General features: G+C 41.2%; 1 protein-coding gene across 2 annotated transcripts in view; it reads left to right on the top strand.

Annotated features, from left to right (window-relative positions):
• ubr1 (ubiquitin protein ligase E3 component n-recognin 1) overlaps nt 1-12,706 on the top strand; it is a 220,515-nt gene extending 207,809 nt beyond the window's left edge. Inside the window, exons 44-47 of one of the 2 annotated variants that reach the window (XM_072569439.1) lie at nt 460-537; nt 2,203-2,373; nt 5,163-5,264; nt 7,477-12,706. In XM_072569439.1, coding sequence (XP_072425540.1) covers nt 460-537; nt 2,203-2,373; nt 5,163-5,264; nt 7,477-7,618 — 493 coding nt within the window. In that variant the 3' untranslated portion in view covers nt 7,619-12,706. The remainder of the gene's footprint in view (nt 1-459; nt 538-2,202; nt 2,374-5,162; nt 5,265-7,476) is intronic. The other variant, XM_072569440.1, reaches the window with a different exon arrangement.
• The last annotated feature ends 4,648 nt before the right edge of the window (nt 12,707-17,354 follow it).

Raw genomic sequence — 17,354 nt, 5'->3', positions numbered from 1 at the left:
TGATATTGAGAGTTAACTTCAAATCATCATTTGCATGACATTTGAGTGCTAATTTAAAAAGTTCAGTTCCCGCAGTTGCAGAAGACCATGTTCTGCTAATTTTGACTGAACAACATCAGATTCTATTTCTTTTTGTCTTCTCAAGTCACTTAAGGTGGAAGTACTGAAGGAGGGCTATGGTGCTGACAGTGTGAGCTCTGTGAATCCAGTTTCTGCTTAAATTGTTCAGCATCAGTTGCTCTTGCTGTGAAACACTGATACTTCTCCATCCATCCATCTACATTGTGGAATTTATAAGAGGCAATGAGTGAGTGCAGATGGTCTTGTTTTGGTCTTTCTCACCCCTCTCTCTGAAGGCTGGCACAGGATATGGTTTTGAATGAGATGTGTCACTTGTATTTAAAATGCTATCTTGTCAGTAACAGTGATGCTACTTGACAGTAATTTCTTTCTTCAAAGGTATCCAAGGGAGAGAAACCAATTAATGGAACTTCCGCAAGACTACAGTTGTATACTGAATCAGGGTTCTCAGTACAAGTGAGTCCATTAATCAACTTCATGCCTGAATTTTACCATTTAATACACTACCTTTTGATAGTTCTTGCATTGCTACAAGTGGAAGAATTTATAAACCCACATTTTGACATTGAAAATATAGCTTAACAATTGACGTTGAGGCTGCATTGTGGAAAATTCTTTCGAACTGGCATTCGAAAATCTTTAAACACTCATTGGTTGTTTTCACATCGCGTATGTCTCTATTAAACTTTTGCTCCTGCTCCTGTTGCTGTGCTGTGAGTGAAGAGAGCCAAGTGACACTACATCACAGAATAAAGTCTTTTCTAGGCCAAGGGCTAGAGTTTGGTACATAATGCACACAGATTGGCAGCACCACCTTGAGCAGGTTTACTTTCTGTTACCCACATCCCTGACTAGTAGGTAGTTTACCCTGACATCAAGGAACTCCTGTGACCAGAAGTGCAAATATGACTCAACTGCAACCAATCATGTCGAAAGTCACAGTATAAATTGGATATCAGCTTCAAGTGTTGTCAGTTAGACAGTAATACCTGTCATTGCTGGGTTGTAGCTGCTCAAGTAATCAGGTAATTGGTTGGATTTTTAAAAATTTGTTCACGGGATGTAACCGTTATAGTTTAGGCTGGTATTTAGATTAGATTAGATTAGATTAGATTACTTAGTGTGGAAACAGGCCCTTCGGCCCAACAAGTCCACACCGCCCCGCCGAAGCGCAACCCACCCATACCCCTACATCTACCCCTTACCTAACACTACGGGTAATTTAGCCTGGCCAATTCACCTGACCTGAACATCTTTGGACTGTGGGAGGAAACCGGAGCACCCGGAGGAAACCCACGCAGACACGGGGAGAATGTGCAAACTCCACACAGTCAGTCGCCTGAGGCGGGAATTGAACCCGGGTCTCTGGCGCTGTGAGGCAGCAGTGCTAACCACTGTGCCACCGTGCCGCCCACTTTCTTTCCCATCCTTAATTGCCTAGAGGGCAGTTAAGTGTGAACCAGACTGCTGTGGTTCCAGTCTCACATTTTAGACCAGACTAGGTAAGGACAGATGAGTTCCTTCATTAAAGGACATGAGTGAACCAGGTAATCACAACTTTTTATTACAATTGAAGTAGCTTCATGGTCAGCATTAGGACACTTTTTTTTTATTCTAGATTTTCAACGAATTCAGGTTTGACCAAATGTCATGATGAGATTTAAGTCCGTGTGATTGCAGTATTAGCCTCTGGTTCCAGATTAGCAATCCAGTGACATTGTCACTACGTCACTGCCACCTCTATGATCTTCATTATAGCGCAGAATGAGACGATTCAATTTTTCGTGCTAATGCTGGCTCTTTGACAGTCAATTAATTAGTTCCTCTCCCTCACTCTTTCCCTTGAGCTCTACTTGTTGCTGTTCAAATCTTTATCCAGTTTTGAGTCTACTGTTGAGTCTTTGTCCATCACTTTTTCAGCCAGTGCATTCCAGGTTCCAATAGTTTGCTTTACAATAAGATTCTTACCTGTCCCAATCCCTGTTTCTTTACTTCTGTTAGGGCACTATCCTTCTTGCCAGTGGAAGCATGGTACTGAATGTTGAAGTGAGGGTGATGTGTGATGGGTGGGACATTTACAGAGCCAGAATTTTGAGCAGGTTTCTACACTATCTCTAACAGGTGCTCAAGATCCTCTGATGATGAGACGAAGAATTTAGCGCTCTGCATGTTCTGTGGAGCCATGCTGTGTTCAGAGAGTCAGTGCTGTCGGGAGGAAGTGAATGGGGAGGAGATTGGAGCCTGTGTAGCTCATGCCATCAACTGTGGATCTGGTTTGGGCATGTTCCTAAGGTATCTCACCATGCACACTGAGCGATAACTAGTTGCATGCCTACTTTAAAAGCATAGAGATAGCATAGAATCATACAGAACAGAAGGAGACCAATTGGCTCTTTTGCATCTGTGCTCTCAAATTGTGTCCACTTGCCTACAGTTTTCCCATAGTCCTGCAAATATTCCTTTTCAAGCATATGTCCAGTTTTCTTCTGTAAACTATTAAGTGTCTCCTTTCAGACAGGTTATGGCTCCAGACGAAATATCACAATTTGCCCCAGTTAGTTTTTCTAAAATCTTAATCCCACCTCTGTCTGGTGTCTGACCCTCCTGCCACTGGAAAACTTTATCCTTATTAGCTCAATCAAAATACTTGACTATGCTTCTCCACAAGTAGGATCAGCCTAATCTGCTACCAAATGGTCATTGCTAAACTTAATATAAACTTATATAGTGCATTGTTTCAGATATTCGCCAGTTTATCATTGCATCTGAGTAAAGTGCTGATAATATAGTCACAGAATTGCTATGATGCAGAGGGAGGCCATTTAGCCCTTCAAATAATCACCTAACTCCCCCTCGAATGCCTCCATTGAACCTGTCTGCATCACACCCAAACTACTCACTGTGTTAAGAAGTTTTCTTTCTCTCATTGCCCTTGCTGTGTTTGCACATCATTTTAAATTATGACCTCCCATTGTATTCACATTAGTATTGTTCCTTTTATGTCATGATCTGTAACTTTCTTCGCAAATCAATTTTACCAATACCAGGTCAATAGCAACCTTTTGAGATACCAGTTCAAGAAACTCCAAATTGGTTAAATATGGGTTTTCCCCTTTAGAAATCCAAGCTGACTCTTGCTAATCAACCCACCTTTTCCCATGTGATTACTAATTCCATCCCAAATCATTGTCTCCATAAGCTTCCCCACCACCTAAAATAAACTGACTGGGGTCTGTGATTGCTGGGATTATCCTTACAAGCTTTCTTCAACAAGCCTGTAGTGTTTGCAGTCCTCCAATCTTCTGGCCTCTCTCCCAAATCTGAGTAGACTGAAGAGATTGTGGGCAGTGCCTCTGCAATTTCAGTTCTTCTTTCCTTCAAAATCCTTGGATGCTTCTCATTCCTCTCCTGAGCCTTGTCAACTTTGAGTGACAATAAGTGGATCCAGGCCTCCTTCCTTATTAATTTTGAACCCTTATAGTGTTATGAAGATGTGAGTGTACTGTGCCTTTAAAAGCTAGCAGTGACAGCACCAAGTGTTCTCAATAAGACACAATGTAACGTGGTCTAGCTACTGGGGTAGCTGGTTGCCTGGAAACGACAAAACAGATTCAAATTAGGCCAATCAGTTTTAGTTATACCCCGAAAAATACCAAGTTCCAATCCAGTTTGAACTGAGTATATTGACAATCTTAGAAGTCAATGACGCAATTAGATGCTTTGGGGTATAAGACTGGGGAAAATTGAACAGTTGGGAAGGGAACCGCCAAGCCAACGATATCTGCACACTGGCCAGAAAATAGCTCTTTGAAAAAGTGCCTTAATCAATCAGTAACCTATGAAACCGCCTTCCCAAGAACAAAACAGCAATTCAGAGAAAACTGAAAGCGGCCTGGTTTTGAGATAAAAAGTGTTGTTTTGTAAAGTTTAATTGGGAGTTTTATCGAAATAGTATTATAGAAGGGAAGGTAACAGATAGGTTAGAGGAAGGACTTGTAAATAGTTATTAGTTAATCATCCTCTGTTATCCTTTGAGAAATAAAGTTGTTTGTTTTTACTTTAGTTTTTGACCTCTCGAATTTTCACAGATTACTGCACGGGATAAATCTCTTCTGTGTTGCTGGTTTTAAATTGAGCAGAAAAGTTTACCCTGTGCTTAACGGTAATGACAGAGTTTACACTTCTGTCACCACAAATTGGGCTGCGTCTCCTCTTTTGTAAACATTTAACACCTCATCAATCCCCAAACTTGCATTTGCAAATCCCCTGTTTGGTGTCTGATTGGTTCTACTCTTTTATTAACTGCTCTCTCACTGTTTATATGCCTATAGAAGACTTTGGGTTTCACTTTTTGTTAGTTGCTGGTCTTTTCTCATCGTCTCTCTTTGGTTCTCATTTGCTTTCTGTCTGACAGCTTTTTCTTTCTAATGTTAATTTCTTCCTCCATTGTCATCCTGAAGCTCTGGACTTGTTTATCCTACCTTTTCCATTCAACAGAATATACCTCGGCTTTCCTGAACCATCTGTTCACTTTCTGATCTTCCTGCCAGCCAACCTCTTAGTCCAATCAATCCTGCTCAGCTGTCTTCTTACCCTGGATTGTTGCATGTCATTCTCCTACCACATCCTGAACCTTATGATAAAATAATTACTGGTCCCCTACTGACATTTGATCCTTTCAGCCCATCTCATGTTCAGGTCCAAGAATGTTTCTTGTTGGACTGGACACGTACTGCTGAAGGAAAGAGCAGTTGGAGCAGGAAATCCGAAAATTCTGTGTTGATCGCTCAATTAATCAGAGGTTGTGACATATTTTCCAAGCTTTACCGAGCCTGTATTGGTGAAGAGTAACCCCTGATCACTCCTGGTTGGATTATAGTGCCCCATACTGAGTGCACTGGCAGAGACCTGCATTTGACATGGTTCGACCCACATGGCAGCAATGAGTTACAGCTGATCAATCAGCAGTTGTAGTAACAGGACTCCCATCGAGAATTCAATACCTTTGATAGAGTTGGTAGGAAAGGAGAGTATAAAATGTAGCTACTCATCTAAATGTTTCTTATCATTTGTTCCACCAGGATCCGGGAATGTCAGGTGCTGCTGCTGGCAGGGAAAAATAGAGGGTGTTTCATACCTGCTCCATACCTGGATGATTATGGGGAGACCGATCAGTTGCTTAGGTATGACTATTTCAAAATAATTTTTCCTTATCTACTAATGAATGCATGTTGTGTAGCTATGTAATATGTTTTTCTAGCAGTACGCTGTGATAGATTAAGTGGAATCTAAGAGGAGCACCTTCTAGGAAAACCGTTAAGATCTCTAACTCTGAATGACAACACAAATAAAGTGATAGATTAGAGAGGGGCAGAAAAGACTATTGTTCCGTAATTAATAGGGCTGTCACACTAGGAGATTTTTATTTTCCTAGTGTAGACTGGGACTGCCAGAGCGTTAAGGCCTTAAATGGGGTGGAATTTGATAAGTGCATTCTGGAAAGTTTCGTCAAGTAGGACACTCTGTATGCTACACGGGAAGAGGCAAAATTTGATCTACCCTTGGGAAGTAGGGCAGGGTGGGTGATGGAGGTGAAAATGGGGGAGCACTTTGGAGCCAGTGACCAGAGTTCTGTTAATTTTAAAATAGTTATGGAGAGGAACAAAACTCCACAGGTTCACATTCTAAACTGGGGCAAGGTGAATTTTGATGGAATTAGACAGGAGCTTGCAGGGATTGATTGGAGTAGTCTGTTTGTGGGCAAAGAGACCTGTGGCAAGTGGGAGGCCTATAACAGTAAGATAGTGAGAGTTCACGGTCTGTATGTTCCTGTGAGGGTGAAGGGCAAGGTTAACAGGAATAAGGAACCCTGGATGGTAGGAGATGCTGACCTTTGACTAGAAAAAAGGAGGAGGCTTGGCTCAGGTACAGGCAACTGGGATCAAGGGAATTCCTGTAGGTATACAGGGAATACAGGAGTTTACTGAAGAAGGAAATCAGGAGGGCAAAAAGGGGGCATGAGATGCCCTTGGCTGAGAAGATTAGGGTGAATCCAAAGACGGTCTTTAAGTATGTTCAAGGAAAAATAAACTAGAGAAAGAATAGGACCCCTCAAGGACCAAAGTGGACACATACGTGTAGAACAGCAGGATATCGGCAAGGTACTTGATGAATATTTCTCCTCTGTGTTTACCATAGAGAAAGACAGGAAGACTTGGGAACTTGGGGAAGTTACTGGTGATATGGTGGAGATAGTCCATATCACAGTAGAGGAGTTGTTGGATGTATTAGAACATAGACGAAAGTGAGGACTGCTGATGCTGAAGATCATCAGAGCCTCATTCCTACTGAAGGCCTTATGCCCAAAAACGTCGATTCTCCTGCTCCTCAGATGCTGCCTGACCGGTTGTGCTTTCCAGCACCACACTCTTGACTCTGTTAGAATGTATGAAGGTGGTAAATCTCCTGACTAGACATATCCAAGAACACTGCAAGAGGCCAGATTCATGGAAACAGACCTTCAGTCCATGCCGACCAGATATCCTAAACTAATCTAGTCCCATTTGCCAACACTTGGCCCATATCCCTCAAAACCATTCCTATTCGTATACCCATCCAGATGCCTTTTAAATGCTGGATTTGTAGCAGCCAGTATAGAAGTTGGGAAGTTATGTTGCACTTGTACAGGACATTGATGAGGCTGCACTTGGAGTATTTTTATCGGTTTTGGTCACCTTTTTATGGGAAGAATGTTATTAGACTGAAAAGAGTGATGTGAATGTCTTCTGCATAGGAGACTGAAGAGGGACCTTGTAGAGGTATATACGATCACGAGAGGCATGGATAGTGTGAATGCACTGTCTTTACCCCAGGGTTGGGGAATTGAGGACTAGAGGGCGTCAGTTTAAGGTTAGAGGGGAAAGGATAAAATGGAACCTGAGGGGCACATTTTTTACACAGAGGGACGTACGTGTATGGAATGAGCTACCAGTGGAAGTGGTTGAGGTGGGTACATTAACAACATTTAAAAGGCATTTGGACAAATACATGGATAGGAAGGGATTAGAAGGATAAGGGCCAAGTGCAGGGAAATGGGATTAGCGTGAATGGACATTTTGGTCAGCATGGACCAGTTTGGGCCAAAGGGCCTGTCTCCGTGCTGTAGGACTCTGACTCTAATATATTGTATTTATTGGATTGCTGCATATTTGTCACTTTTTTTTTCCCATTCTGCCTCCACAGTCACTTAAGTGTTGCATCTCAGCCAAGCTCTTCCTTCTCACTTACGCTATATATACCGTAGCTGCAAACAAATCACTGTTTTTTTTTAAAAAGTCAGCAACTGGAGAAATTAAAGCCTTACGTATTTTGAAACTCAGTACTTTTTTCCTAAAGGAGAGGCAACCCCTTGCATCTGTGCACTGAGCGATACAAGAAACTTGAACGACTATGGCAGCAACATCGCATTCTGGAGGAGATCACAAGGAGCCAGGACATGAATCAAGTAGTCATCGGTCTCGAGTGGCAGCAATTCTGATTAGTTGACCCACCCCGCTCGACAGCAGAAACACCACTAACTTGCTGTTAGAATAACGTCAAAGGCTAGCCTCTGAGCTGATTAAATTGATGTGGACTGCTTTTAATCTGCTGTGTCTATAATCCAGTTTCAGCTTTCAGATCTTATCCACAGGGAAGCCAATTTCTATGGTAGCTTCTGGCCGTTTTGTACAGCCTGTTCCTTGGGGCAAAATCTACCAACATACTGTGGACTTTTGTGGGGACATTGGTGTGGATCTGTCAGGGAGGGGGTCGTTGGTGTGGATCTGTGAGGGATAAGGAGATCTGACTGTACAGGGGGAATGTTCGAAATTAGAAAATATTGTCATTCCCCCTTTTCCCCCCTCCCCTCTGTGCAAGTTACTTTCTCTGTTGCGTGCTCTATCACTGGGGGAGGCTGTCGTCATGACTGCCAATGTGAAGTAGTGAGAGACCAGAGCCACCAACTGTGATTAGTACCTCTCTTCTATCTAATGCTCCATCCTGTTTTAAGGAGTAAAATAAATTTACAATCCACAACAGTCTTCAGGGCACATCTGGTACCTGGGTAAGCATGTAGTTTGATCACGCAAGCAATTGAGATTCATATTGATATCCTTATAAAATTCCGCTCTGACTGGAAGACTTTGATCAATTGGATTAATTTTGAGGAATCAGCAACACTTTGCATTTTGAACTGTATCCAGTTCTGCTGAAGTTCTCGCTGCAAATCAGTTTTGTTTTATTATACAGATGATTCTTTCACCCTCTCAGTGACTCCCAGCAGAGCAGTATCCAGGTTACTTGAACTTCTAAGTTAGTGCTGACAATGTTTGGAAGAATTGAGGGCCTGATGAAACAGAGGAGCTTGTTATCCTCTGTTAAAATTCAGCAAGATGAAACCATTGTAACCTGGAAGCGGTTGGTAGTATATGCATTTGATGAGTGTTTAATGTTCTGGCCAGTTTTGCAGAAAGGTTCATATTGGTGCCCAGGTGTGATACACATGCTTGTCCTATTTCATACAGCACTATTATGAAAGTGATGCCCATTTGCATGGCGGAAGCGATGTTGGATTGCGCCACTCCCATCATCTTTTGAAGAAGTTGAGACAAAAGATTCTGCATTTTTCTTTCCCTTCTCTATCTGAAGCAGACCGTGATACCACTTCTGGCAATAACTGAAGTTTCACCAGATGTTTTATAAAGATTATTACAAAGGGAAATTATACCAAATGCTGTGTTTTCCCTTTTATTAGGGAGAGGGACTATATTAAATAACATTACTCAATAATAATGATATTTTTTGTGTTTGTCTTTTTAAATCATGTCATTATGTTGCTGACAGTTCATCGCTGACATTATTTGATGTTTCACAACAGTTAGCATTCACAAGAGTTAGGTTTCTGGGCTACATTTCAAATTTGACTGGAAGAATAGTTGAAGCTGAACCATTGTAGTGTTCTAAAAGAGCTGGCTCCATGCATAGTAGATGCATTAGTTGTGATTTTCCAGAATTTCCTAGATTTCAGACAGTTTCTGCAGTTTGGAAGTTGGCAAACATATTACTGATGAAACTCAAGAAAGAAGGAGAAGCAAAAAACCAGGAACTTCAGGCAAGTCACTTGTCAGGAAAATGGGCTGTTTGCACTATTGCTATTATTAAAGAAGCCTTAGTAATCACTTAGGAAATCAAAGTATGATGAGATAGCATGGTTCTGTGGTCGGGAAATCACGTTTGACAAATTTATTGGAGTTTCTAGCTCAGAAGGGTCAATAAAGGGACATCAGTTGATGCAGTCGTCTTGGATTTACAAAAGTAAATTTAATAAAGTCTGATAAGGACTGATGGAGTTGGGACAAAGTGTAGGGATAAAAGAGGCATTTTAAAAATGGCAAATTTATAATTAGTGGCATGCCACCAGGATTAGTGCCTCAGCTATTTATAATATGTGTTGATTGCTCTTGGTTTCTTTATCTCAGCCATGTATCCAGGTTTGCTGCTGTGAGCTGGAACATCAGTTGAGGAGCACAGAAAGAATCCTGGATTGGGCACCAAGATGGTTGTTGATTTATCGTGTTGGGGCATCTGAGGTAACAAGAATAGCAAAGCAGACATTTTTAAAGCCAGTTGCACTCTGAGAGATTTGGCTGCATTTGAATGAGGATCACAAACTAGCATGAAAGAAAAATGCAGCAAGGAATTAGGGAGGTAACTGGTATTTAGATTGCAAAAGGATTTGAGTGCACAAATAAGGAGGTGCTCTCAGTGCAATTCTATAGGGCTTTGGTGAGACCAACCTGAAATATGTTTGCAGTTTTGCTTTCCTTATCTAAGAAAGAATGAACTTACATACAGCAATAGTTCACTAGATTGCTTCCTGAATGGGCGGCTGCATTAATAGACTGGGTAAATTGGGCCCATATTCTCAGGCATTTAGAGGAATGAGAAATGAACTCATTTAAACGTACAAGATTCTGAAAGGCCTTAATAGGATTCCTGCAGGATGTTAGGATGTTGTTTTTTAATCCCTGGGCTGGAAAATATGGGAACGCAGTCTCTGATGAAGGGAACATGAAGGCAATTTCTTTCATTCTGAATCCTCTACCCCAGAGCAGTTGTGGATGCTACTTCAATGGGTATGTTCAAGGCTGAGATACTCTTCAATTCTCAGGGAATTGATGAAGAAATGGAGCAGGCAAAACAAAATGGAGTGGGAGTGGTAGATCATCGACAATCTTACTGGATGGTGGGGCCAGTTCAAGTAGCTTCCATTTCTTATGTCGTTCTCCTACACACGTGTTTTGTAAATGGTTAAGTGAAGTTGCACAGGAGTTAGCTGGATCAAGTCCTACAAGAGTTGAGTATTTCTCTCCCCTTCCCGTTTGCTTGCTGCTGTCCACTGTAATGCATGCAAACATTTGGAGTTGTCTGAGGAGAATATTATCAGGGGTGAAAATATAGTGAGCTGTAGTTTACAAATGTCAGTTTTCAGTTGCTGGTCATTACCCAGTGGAAATGATTGAAAATCTTTTCATTAATCTGATTGTTTCAGGAATCCGGGAAGCAATTAAATATTGTGTAAAGAAATACGAAGAAAATGTTTTTAAAAAAGCAAGGAAACTTGACAAATTCAGAGGTGGTGGGGGTGGATATGTTCAGACTGCTTTTGTTAACAGGTCAGGCCAAGTTGATATTGTGTTCAAGAAAGTAATCTCTTCACCTCAAAGTGAATGTAAATCAGAGTGTGTACAGTAATGGGTGTTTGAAATTAATGTAGCCTAAATGCCCTCCACAAAAGCCAGGACATGAATTTCTCTCTCTCTTCACCATTAATGATCACAACTTTTGTTTGTGTCAATTAAATCTTTTCCCATTTAGTAATTCTCAACAAAAGCCACTCAGTGTGTTCCATAATAATTACTCAACTGCTGGCCTTATTTTTCCTTTACGATTGTTGTGATATTTCAAAAATTATGTTGTCATTTGAACAGACATTGCTCATCCTTAATTGCCCTTAAACTTGCGAGAGCCATTTCTGAGCAAGTTAAGAGTCTTCCAAATTACTGTGGGTCCAGAATCACAAGTAGGCCAAATTAGCTAAGGATGACAGATTTCCTTTCCCGAAGGACATTTGTGAACGAGATGAGGTTCTGTGACAGTGACTACATGTGTTTGTCTTAAGGCCAGCTTTGATTTACAGATTCTTATTGAATTCAAATTTCGCCATCTGCCATCGTGGAGTGGCGGGGATTTGTACGTGTTCCCCAGAGCATTAAGCTGGGTGTCTGGATTACAAGACCGGTGATATTATCACTGCATCAGCACCTACCTCCCTGCTGGTCTACCAAACAGTGCTCATATCCCATTAACAAATAAAGAAGAAACCGCCAAGGCAATAAGTGTCTAACCTGAGGTTTGTGAATGAATCCCTTTCTTGCCCCCCCCCCCCCCCCCAATCAAATTCTGCCATTTGATTATTGTCTCAATGCAGTAGAGAATTGAGCGACACGAACCCCTATTCCATGTTGGTGATATGCTCCAAGGTTGTTACCTCAGTCAGCCTTGGTTGTGATGCCCAGTTCAGTTTACAACTGAGGAATAATCTGAGCTCACCAATGAAAATAAGGGTGTGTCAGAGGGCACCATTGTGACTATCTCAGTCGGTAAGTCAATGTCCTCAGAAAAGAAGGGGAAAGAATGCACCTGAGGTGCCTTACGTTTCAGACAAGTGTGTTGTTTGCAATGCTTGTCCATTTCTTAGGAGTAGTTTATCAAATTGAACTCTTGCAAAGAAAAGAGTAAAGTCTAGACACTGCACCCTTCACCCTGTTACTGTTGATGATCCATTTAGCCTGATCGTTTTTGTGTGGGCAAAAACTCCTTGATGATTAATCTGCACTTGCAGGTATCTAATCCAGTTTTGAGTTTTTCTTGAGAGTCCCTGCGAATCACCATAATATATAGGTGACAGGTTAGTGTCGACTTGAATGATATGTTTCAAAGCCTGGCATGATTCCAGTTTGTTTTGTGGTTAATATGTCTTGTCATATCGGTTTTTCTACCTATTTCGAGTAATCCTCAGGATAATGTGAATCTTAGGTAAATATATTGCTTGTGTTTACTAACGCTAATTCAAGATAATCAAATCACTCTTGTTCCTGCTGTAATTTGAGGAAAAGTCCAAGAATTTCTCTGGAGTAGAAAATCAAGAGTTGTGATGTGACCACAAGTTTGTGTTGTGTTCACAGGATGCTGTTACATAGGTACAGACAAAGCAGGAGAAGGAATCATTTACGCATCTCCTGTTCACTTGTTATTTATGATCAATGACATTTATTTTCACTTATTGGAAGGCTTTATCATTTAAAGGAAAGGGTTTCTGAGGGGAAAGGAAGCATGTGTGTAATGCTCCTGTCCCAGTGTCTGATTCATTCATTTATACCATTCAAGTCATGTATGGTCACTTATTCATGTATATGGTACCACTTTAGTTCATAATGGGAATGTATTTATGGCAATAATTTAAATAATGTGCTGTTCAGATTAATAGTAATATCTGTTCTACGGATTAAAAAAATGGAGTTTACTATGATGTCTTAATTTTTATCTTCACGTAAAGGTGCAAAGTGTTTCTAGTTGCTCAGGAGAAAGGTTTGATTTTAATCTGTGTGAAGTATTTATACCTTGGGTGTATTTTTTGATAAACGAGGAGAGGATACAACACCAAAGTAGGTAGATGCGTCTGAGTACATTTCAGCCTCTGATGGATCGACAAGGCTGAATAACCTACTCTTATTATCTGACATGGTAGGTGCTATGAGCATTAAGCCAGTTTCTCCTCCTATATCACCTTCAGGTGAAGGATATATACTCTACCCTACCACAGATTCCCCTCTGGCCCAAACATGTAGTGCCTTTATTGCTTAAGCTCAGCACCAGAATGTAGATACCACTGACTGTCAATTGTTGCTGCCCATCTCACATTTTTGAATGTGGCATTGGGAATCTTGATAAGCCACATCAGAGGGCAGTCGGTCTGGCACGGGAGTCCCGTGAAGATCAGACTAGGTAAGAGTGACACATTTCTTTCGCTAAAAGACATTAGCGAGCAAGTTGGGTTTTTATGACAATCCAGTGCATAACCATTCCTTTCTTGCAGAGCAGGCAGGAGTTGGTGCTAAGCTTAAATCAGCCATGATGATGTCAAATGGCAGCGCAGGCTTGAGGTACTGAATTGCCCACTCCTGCTCCTAACGTTTAATGCCAACTTCTTACATTTCCATATCTTCTATGTTGAAATCAAATTATCACAATTTGATTTGAGCTTTCATTCTCTAGATTACTAGCCCAATGACTCAAACGTTGGGCTACTGCATTTCCTGTTGGATTTATTCACAGATGCATGCTAGTAATACGTTTCTGCTTTGGAGTTTATCTCTGTAATATGACAAAGCAGAATTGTAATTCCAGGTATAGTAGCTTGAGTAAGCTATTTCATAAGCACTGATGTACTGCGCTATTCTATGTAGTGTATCGTGATATATGCCTTTGAATAAAACTTCCATGAGAGAGATTCATTTTAAACTTGACGTGGAACATCAGGCGATTATTTTTGGAATATCTGTTTATCTGCATTTACCAAGTTAGGACATTTAACAAAATCTGATGTTTGACAGTAAACTTGAAAGAGTCAGGAAAAATTTACAAGGATATTCACAGGGTTGGAGGGTTTGAGCTGAGAAGGCTGAGTTGGCTGGGGCTATATTCCCTGGAGTGTCGGAGGATGAGAGGTTACCTCGTTAGAAGCTTATAAAATTATGAAGGGCATCAATAGGGCAAATAGTCAAGGTTTTTTCCCCAGCATAGTGGAGTCCAGAACTATACGGTATAGGTTTAAGGTGAGGGGGGAAAGATTTAAAAGGGACCCAAGGGCAACTTTTTTCATGCAAAGGATTGTACATGTATGAAATGAGGAAGTGGTGGAGGCTGGTACAATTGCAACATTTAAAAAGCATCTGGATGGGAATTGAATGGGAAGGAATGAAAGGGATATGGGCCAAATGCTGGCAAATCGGACTAGATTAATTTAGGATATCTGGTCGGCATTAATGAGTTGGACCAAAGGTTCTGTTACCAGGTTCTACACCTCTGACTGTATGACACTTGAGGCAGGATTCTGACCTGTTCCCCAACACCTATTTGGTCTTCCTATTGGTCCAGTACACTGAGACATTGGACTGATCAAAAAGTTCAGTATGTTCAGTTTTTTTCGAAACGAACTGGAAATTGAAAGTGCAACTTGTCTTTTTTTGTTCATTTAGAACCAACCAAGTGTTACTTGGACAAAATCTGAAGTGGGGATTCCTGGGATGACCTTTAGGTGTTAACTTTTGTGATGGGACACAAACAGCTCAGTATTATGTAGATTGGCACCCTTTGCTTAAAATGATATTGTTGCCTCCAGGATGCAGTGTTCTGTGTGAAATGCTGCCTCCTCTAACCTCAGTGACACGGAGAAAAACACTGGAAAAGGGTATCTCATTATGTTAGGAGAAAGTGAGGACTGCAGATGCTGGAGAGTCAGAGTTGAAATGTGTGACACTGGAAAAGTACAGCCGGCCAGGCAGCATCCGAGGAGCAGGAGAGTCGATGTTTCAGGCGGAAGCCCTTCATTATAAATGTTGCAAAACGGGATGAAAGGCAGTAACCTTTCTTAAACCAAGAGTTTGCAACAAAGTTACTGAACTCAAAGGATATCTTGCACCTTATTGCTCTTCATATGACCTAGGTTTACAAGGCAGTTCAATAAAGCTTGTTTCACAATTCCCAAAATTCTTGGTCTCTTTGTTCTTGTTTATCCTCCACATGCAACTGAAAGAAAGGGCAAGCAATTCTTACCAGTGGTGTATTTAGTGTTAGTATGCAAAAGTGAAGGCTGCAGATGGTGGAAATCAGTATAGATTAGAGTGGTGCTGGAAAAGCGAAGCAGGTCAGGCAGCATCCGAGGAGCAGGAAAATTGACGGTTCAGGAATTCCTGATGAAGGGCTTTTGCCCAAACCGTCAATTTTCCTGCTCCTCGGATGCTGCCTGACCTGCTGTGTTTTTCCAGCACCACTCTCATCTATTCGATGTTAGTCCCAAGAGTAATTCTTAGACTGATGTAATAAAGAACCACAGATGCTGGAAATCTGAAGCAAAAAAGCAGAAATTGCTGGAGATACCCATCGGGCTTGGCAGCTTCAGTGGGAAGAAAGCAGGAGTTAATGCTCTGAATCCAATTCTGATGAGTCACCAGATTTGAGTTAATTCTGCTTTCTTCCCACAGATGGTGCCAGACCTGTTGAGTTTCTCCAGCATTTTTGTTGTGAGCCTGCTGTGTTGTTTTTCAAAAGAGAAGGGAAGGAGGGTGTTAATTGTTTATCTACCTCTCCCCCTCAGCATTTTTCTCTTCCATTTACAACTACTCCCAATGTGTCTGCCTCCCAGTGTAAATCCAGGCATTAAATTCATGTAAGTGTGTATTTTGTCACTTGATGTGATTCCCATGCTCTTTGTAAAACCAGCACATCCGAGTTAACTAGGGATGGTGTCACTTTCTTTTTTTTTAAAAAAAATTAGGTTACTCTGGGCAACGCCTTTAAAATACCAGCAGCTGCTATCTGGAAATCTTTGCATCATTCTTAATTGCAGCATTAGATTCTTTGTAGCTTCTTAATTAAATATGACGTAGCAAAACCAGTGGTTGACTCGAGCATATGTTTCAAGGATGCGGGTAATCCATTTTAAAGGATCTCACACCTACATTGACAGCAGGAGAGCAACATCCTTTATTTTAAATTGCATATTATCAGCTGTGCTAGACAGCCTATCATCTGACTTACAAAGTCTTTACCTGGCAGGCGTTAATAATAAAAAAGTGCCATTTGTTTGACCAATCTGTTGTTTATGAGGTCTTTTAAGTCCACACTTCCTGTTGAGTAATAATTATTTCCTTCTGACATGATTAAATCTAACTCTTTATTTCACTTGCTTCCCAATTCTGCTTTCAGTTTAGTCACACTGATCCTTACTTTTAATTAAGTCTTCTTGATTATATCTCCAATGGAAAGGAGAAAGGAAGTAACTTTGTAGCTCCAAAGATCCTCCCTCCTGTCATGTGCCTGTGCTTCCAACCTTTTGACATCATGATAATGCCAATGGGCTAGCAATCCAAAAATTCCAGCTAATATTAAATTAGATTCCCTACACTATGGAAACAGGCCCTTCAGCCCAACAAGCATTCCCCTACATTTAGCCCTGACTAATGCACCTAGCACCATGGGCAATTTACCTCACCTGCACATTTTTGGACAGGGGGAGGAAACCCACACAGACACTGGAAGAATGTGCAAACTCCACACAGACAGTTGTCCAAGGCTGGATTTGAACCCGGGTCCCTGGTGCTGTGAGGCAGCAGTGCTAACCACTGAGCCACCGTGACGCCTATGGATGCATAGTTCAAATCGCTAGTCAAGTTTTAATTCTATGAATAATTCTGGAGTTAAAAACTGGCCTCCATAGTCCCATGAACTAAGGTGTCATTAAAAACACATCTGGTTCACTGATGTTCTTTAGGGAAGAAAATCTGCCATCCAGTCTGATCTACATGTGACTACAGACCCACAGCAATGTGGTTGATACTTAACTGCCCTCTGCAATGTCCTCACAAGCCCCTTAGTTCAAGGGCAATTAACAATGGAGCAACAAATGCTGGCTTGCCTATGATGTCCACATAATGAAAAATAATGTTTTGGTGAAAGTGTTGGGTTTATACAAAGCTCCTCATCAGGAAATACCAGAGTGCTGTTCTATCAATGAAATCCAATGCATGTGTTGTCAGAGTATAGGAAATGTGGCAGTCAGCTTGCACAAGCAAGATTCCACAAGCAGGAATGTGTCAAACAGGTCGTCATTTTAATACCATTAGTTATTGATCAGTATCAACCAGGAAGAACATCTCAATCCTCTTCCAACCCTGCTGCTGGGGAAACTTGTTTCAATGAAATAAATGCAATGAAATAAACCACTAGTGGTGGTTGCTCTAAGCCATGTTTATCCTCTCCAAAAAAGAAACCCATTTTTGTGCTGAATCTAAATCCCCTTCAAATGTCGGACCATATCACCTCCCTTTCCCCCTAACCACAGCAGGGGATTTCCTTTTCGCCCTATGATCTGTATGTCCTTGCTCATTATA

Source organism: Chiloscyllium punctatum, chromosome 4, assembly GCF_047496795.1.
Source record: "Chiloscyllium punctatum isolate Juve2018m chromosome 4, sChiPun1.3, whole genome shotgun sequence".
NCBI classification, from domain to species: domain Eukaryota; kingdom Metazoa; phylum Chordata; class Chondrichthyes; order Orectolobiformes; family Hemiscylliidae; genus Chiloscyllium; species Chiloscyllium punctatum.
Note: the sequence above shows the minus strand (reverse complement) of the source record. Positions and strands in the feature narration are given on the sequence as shown.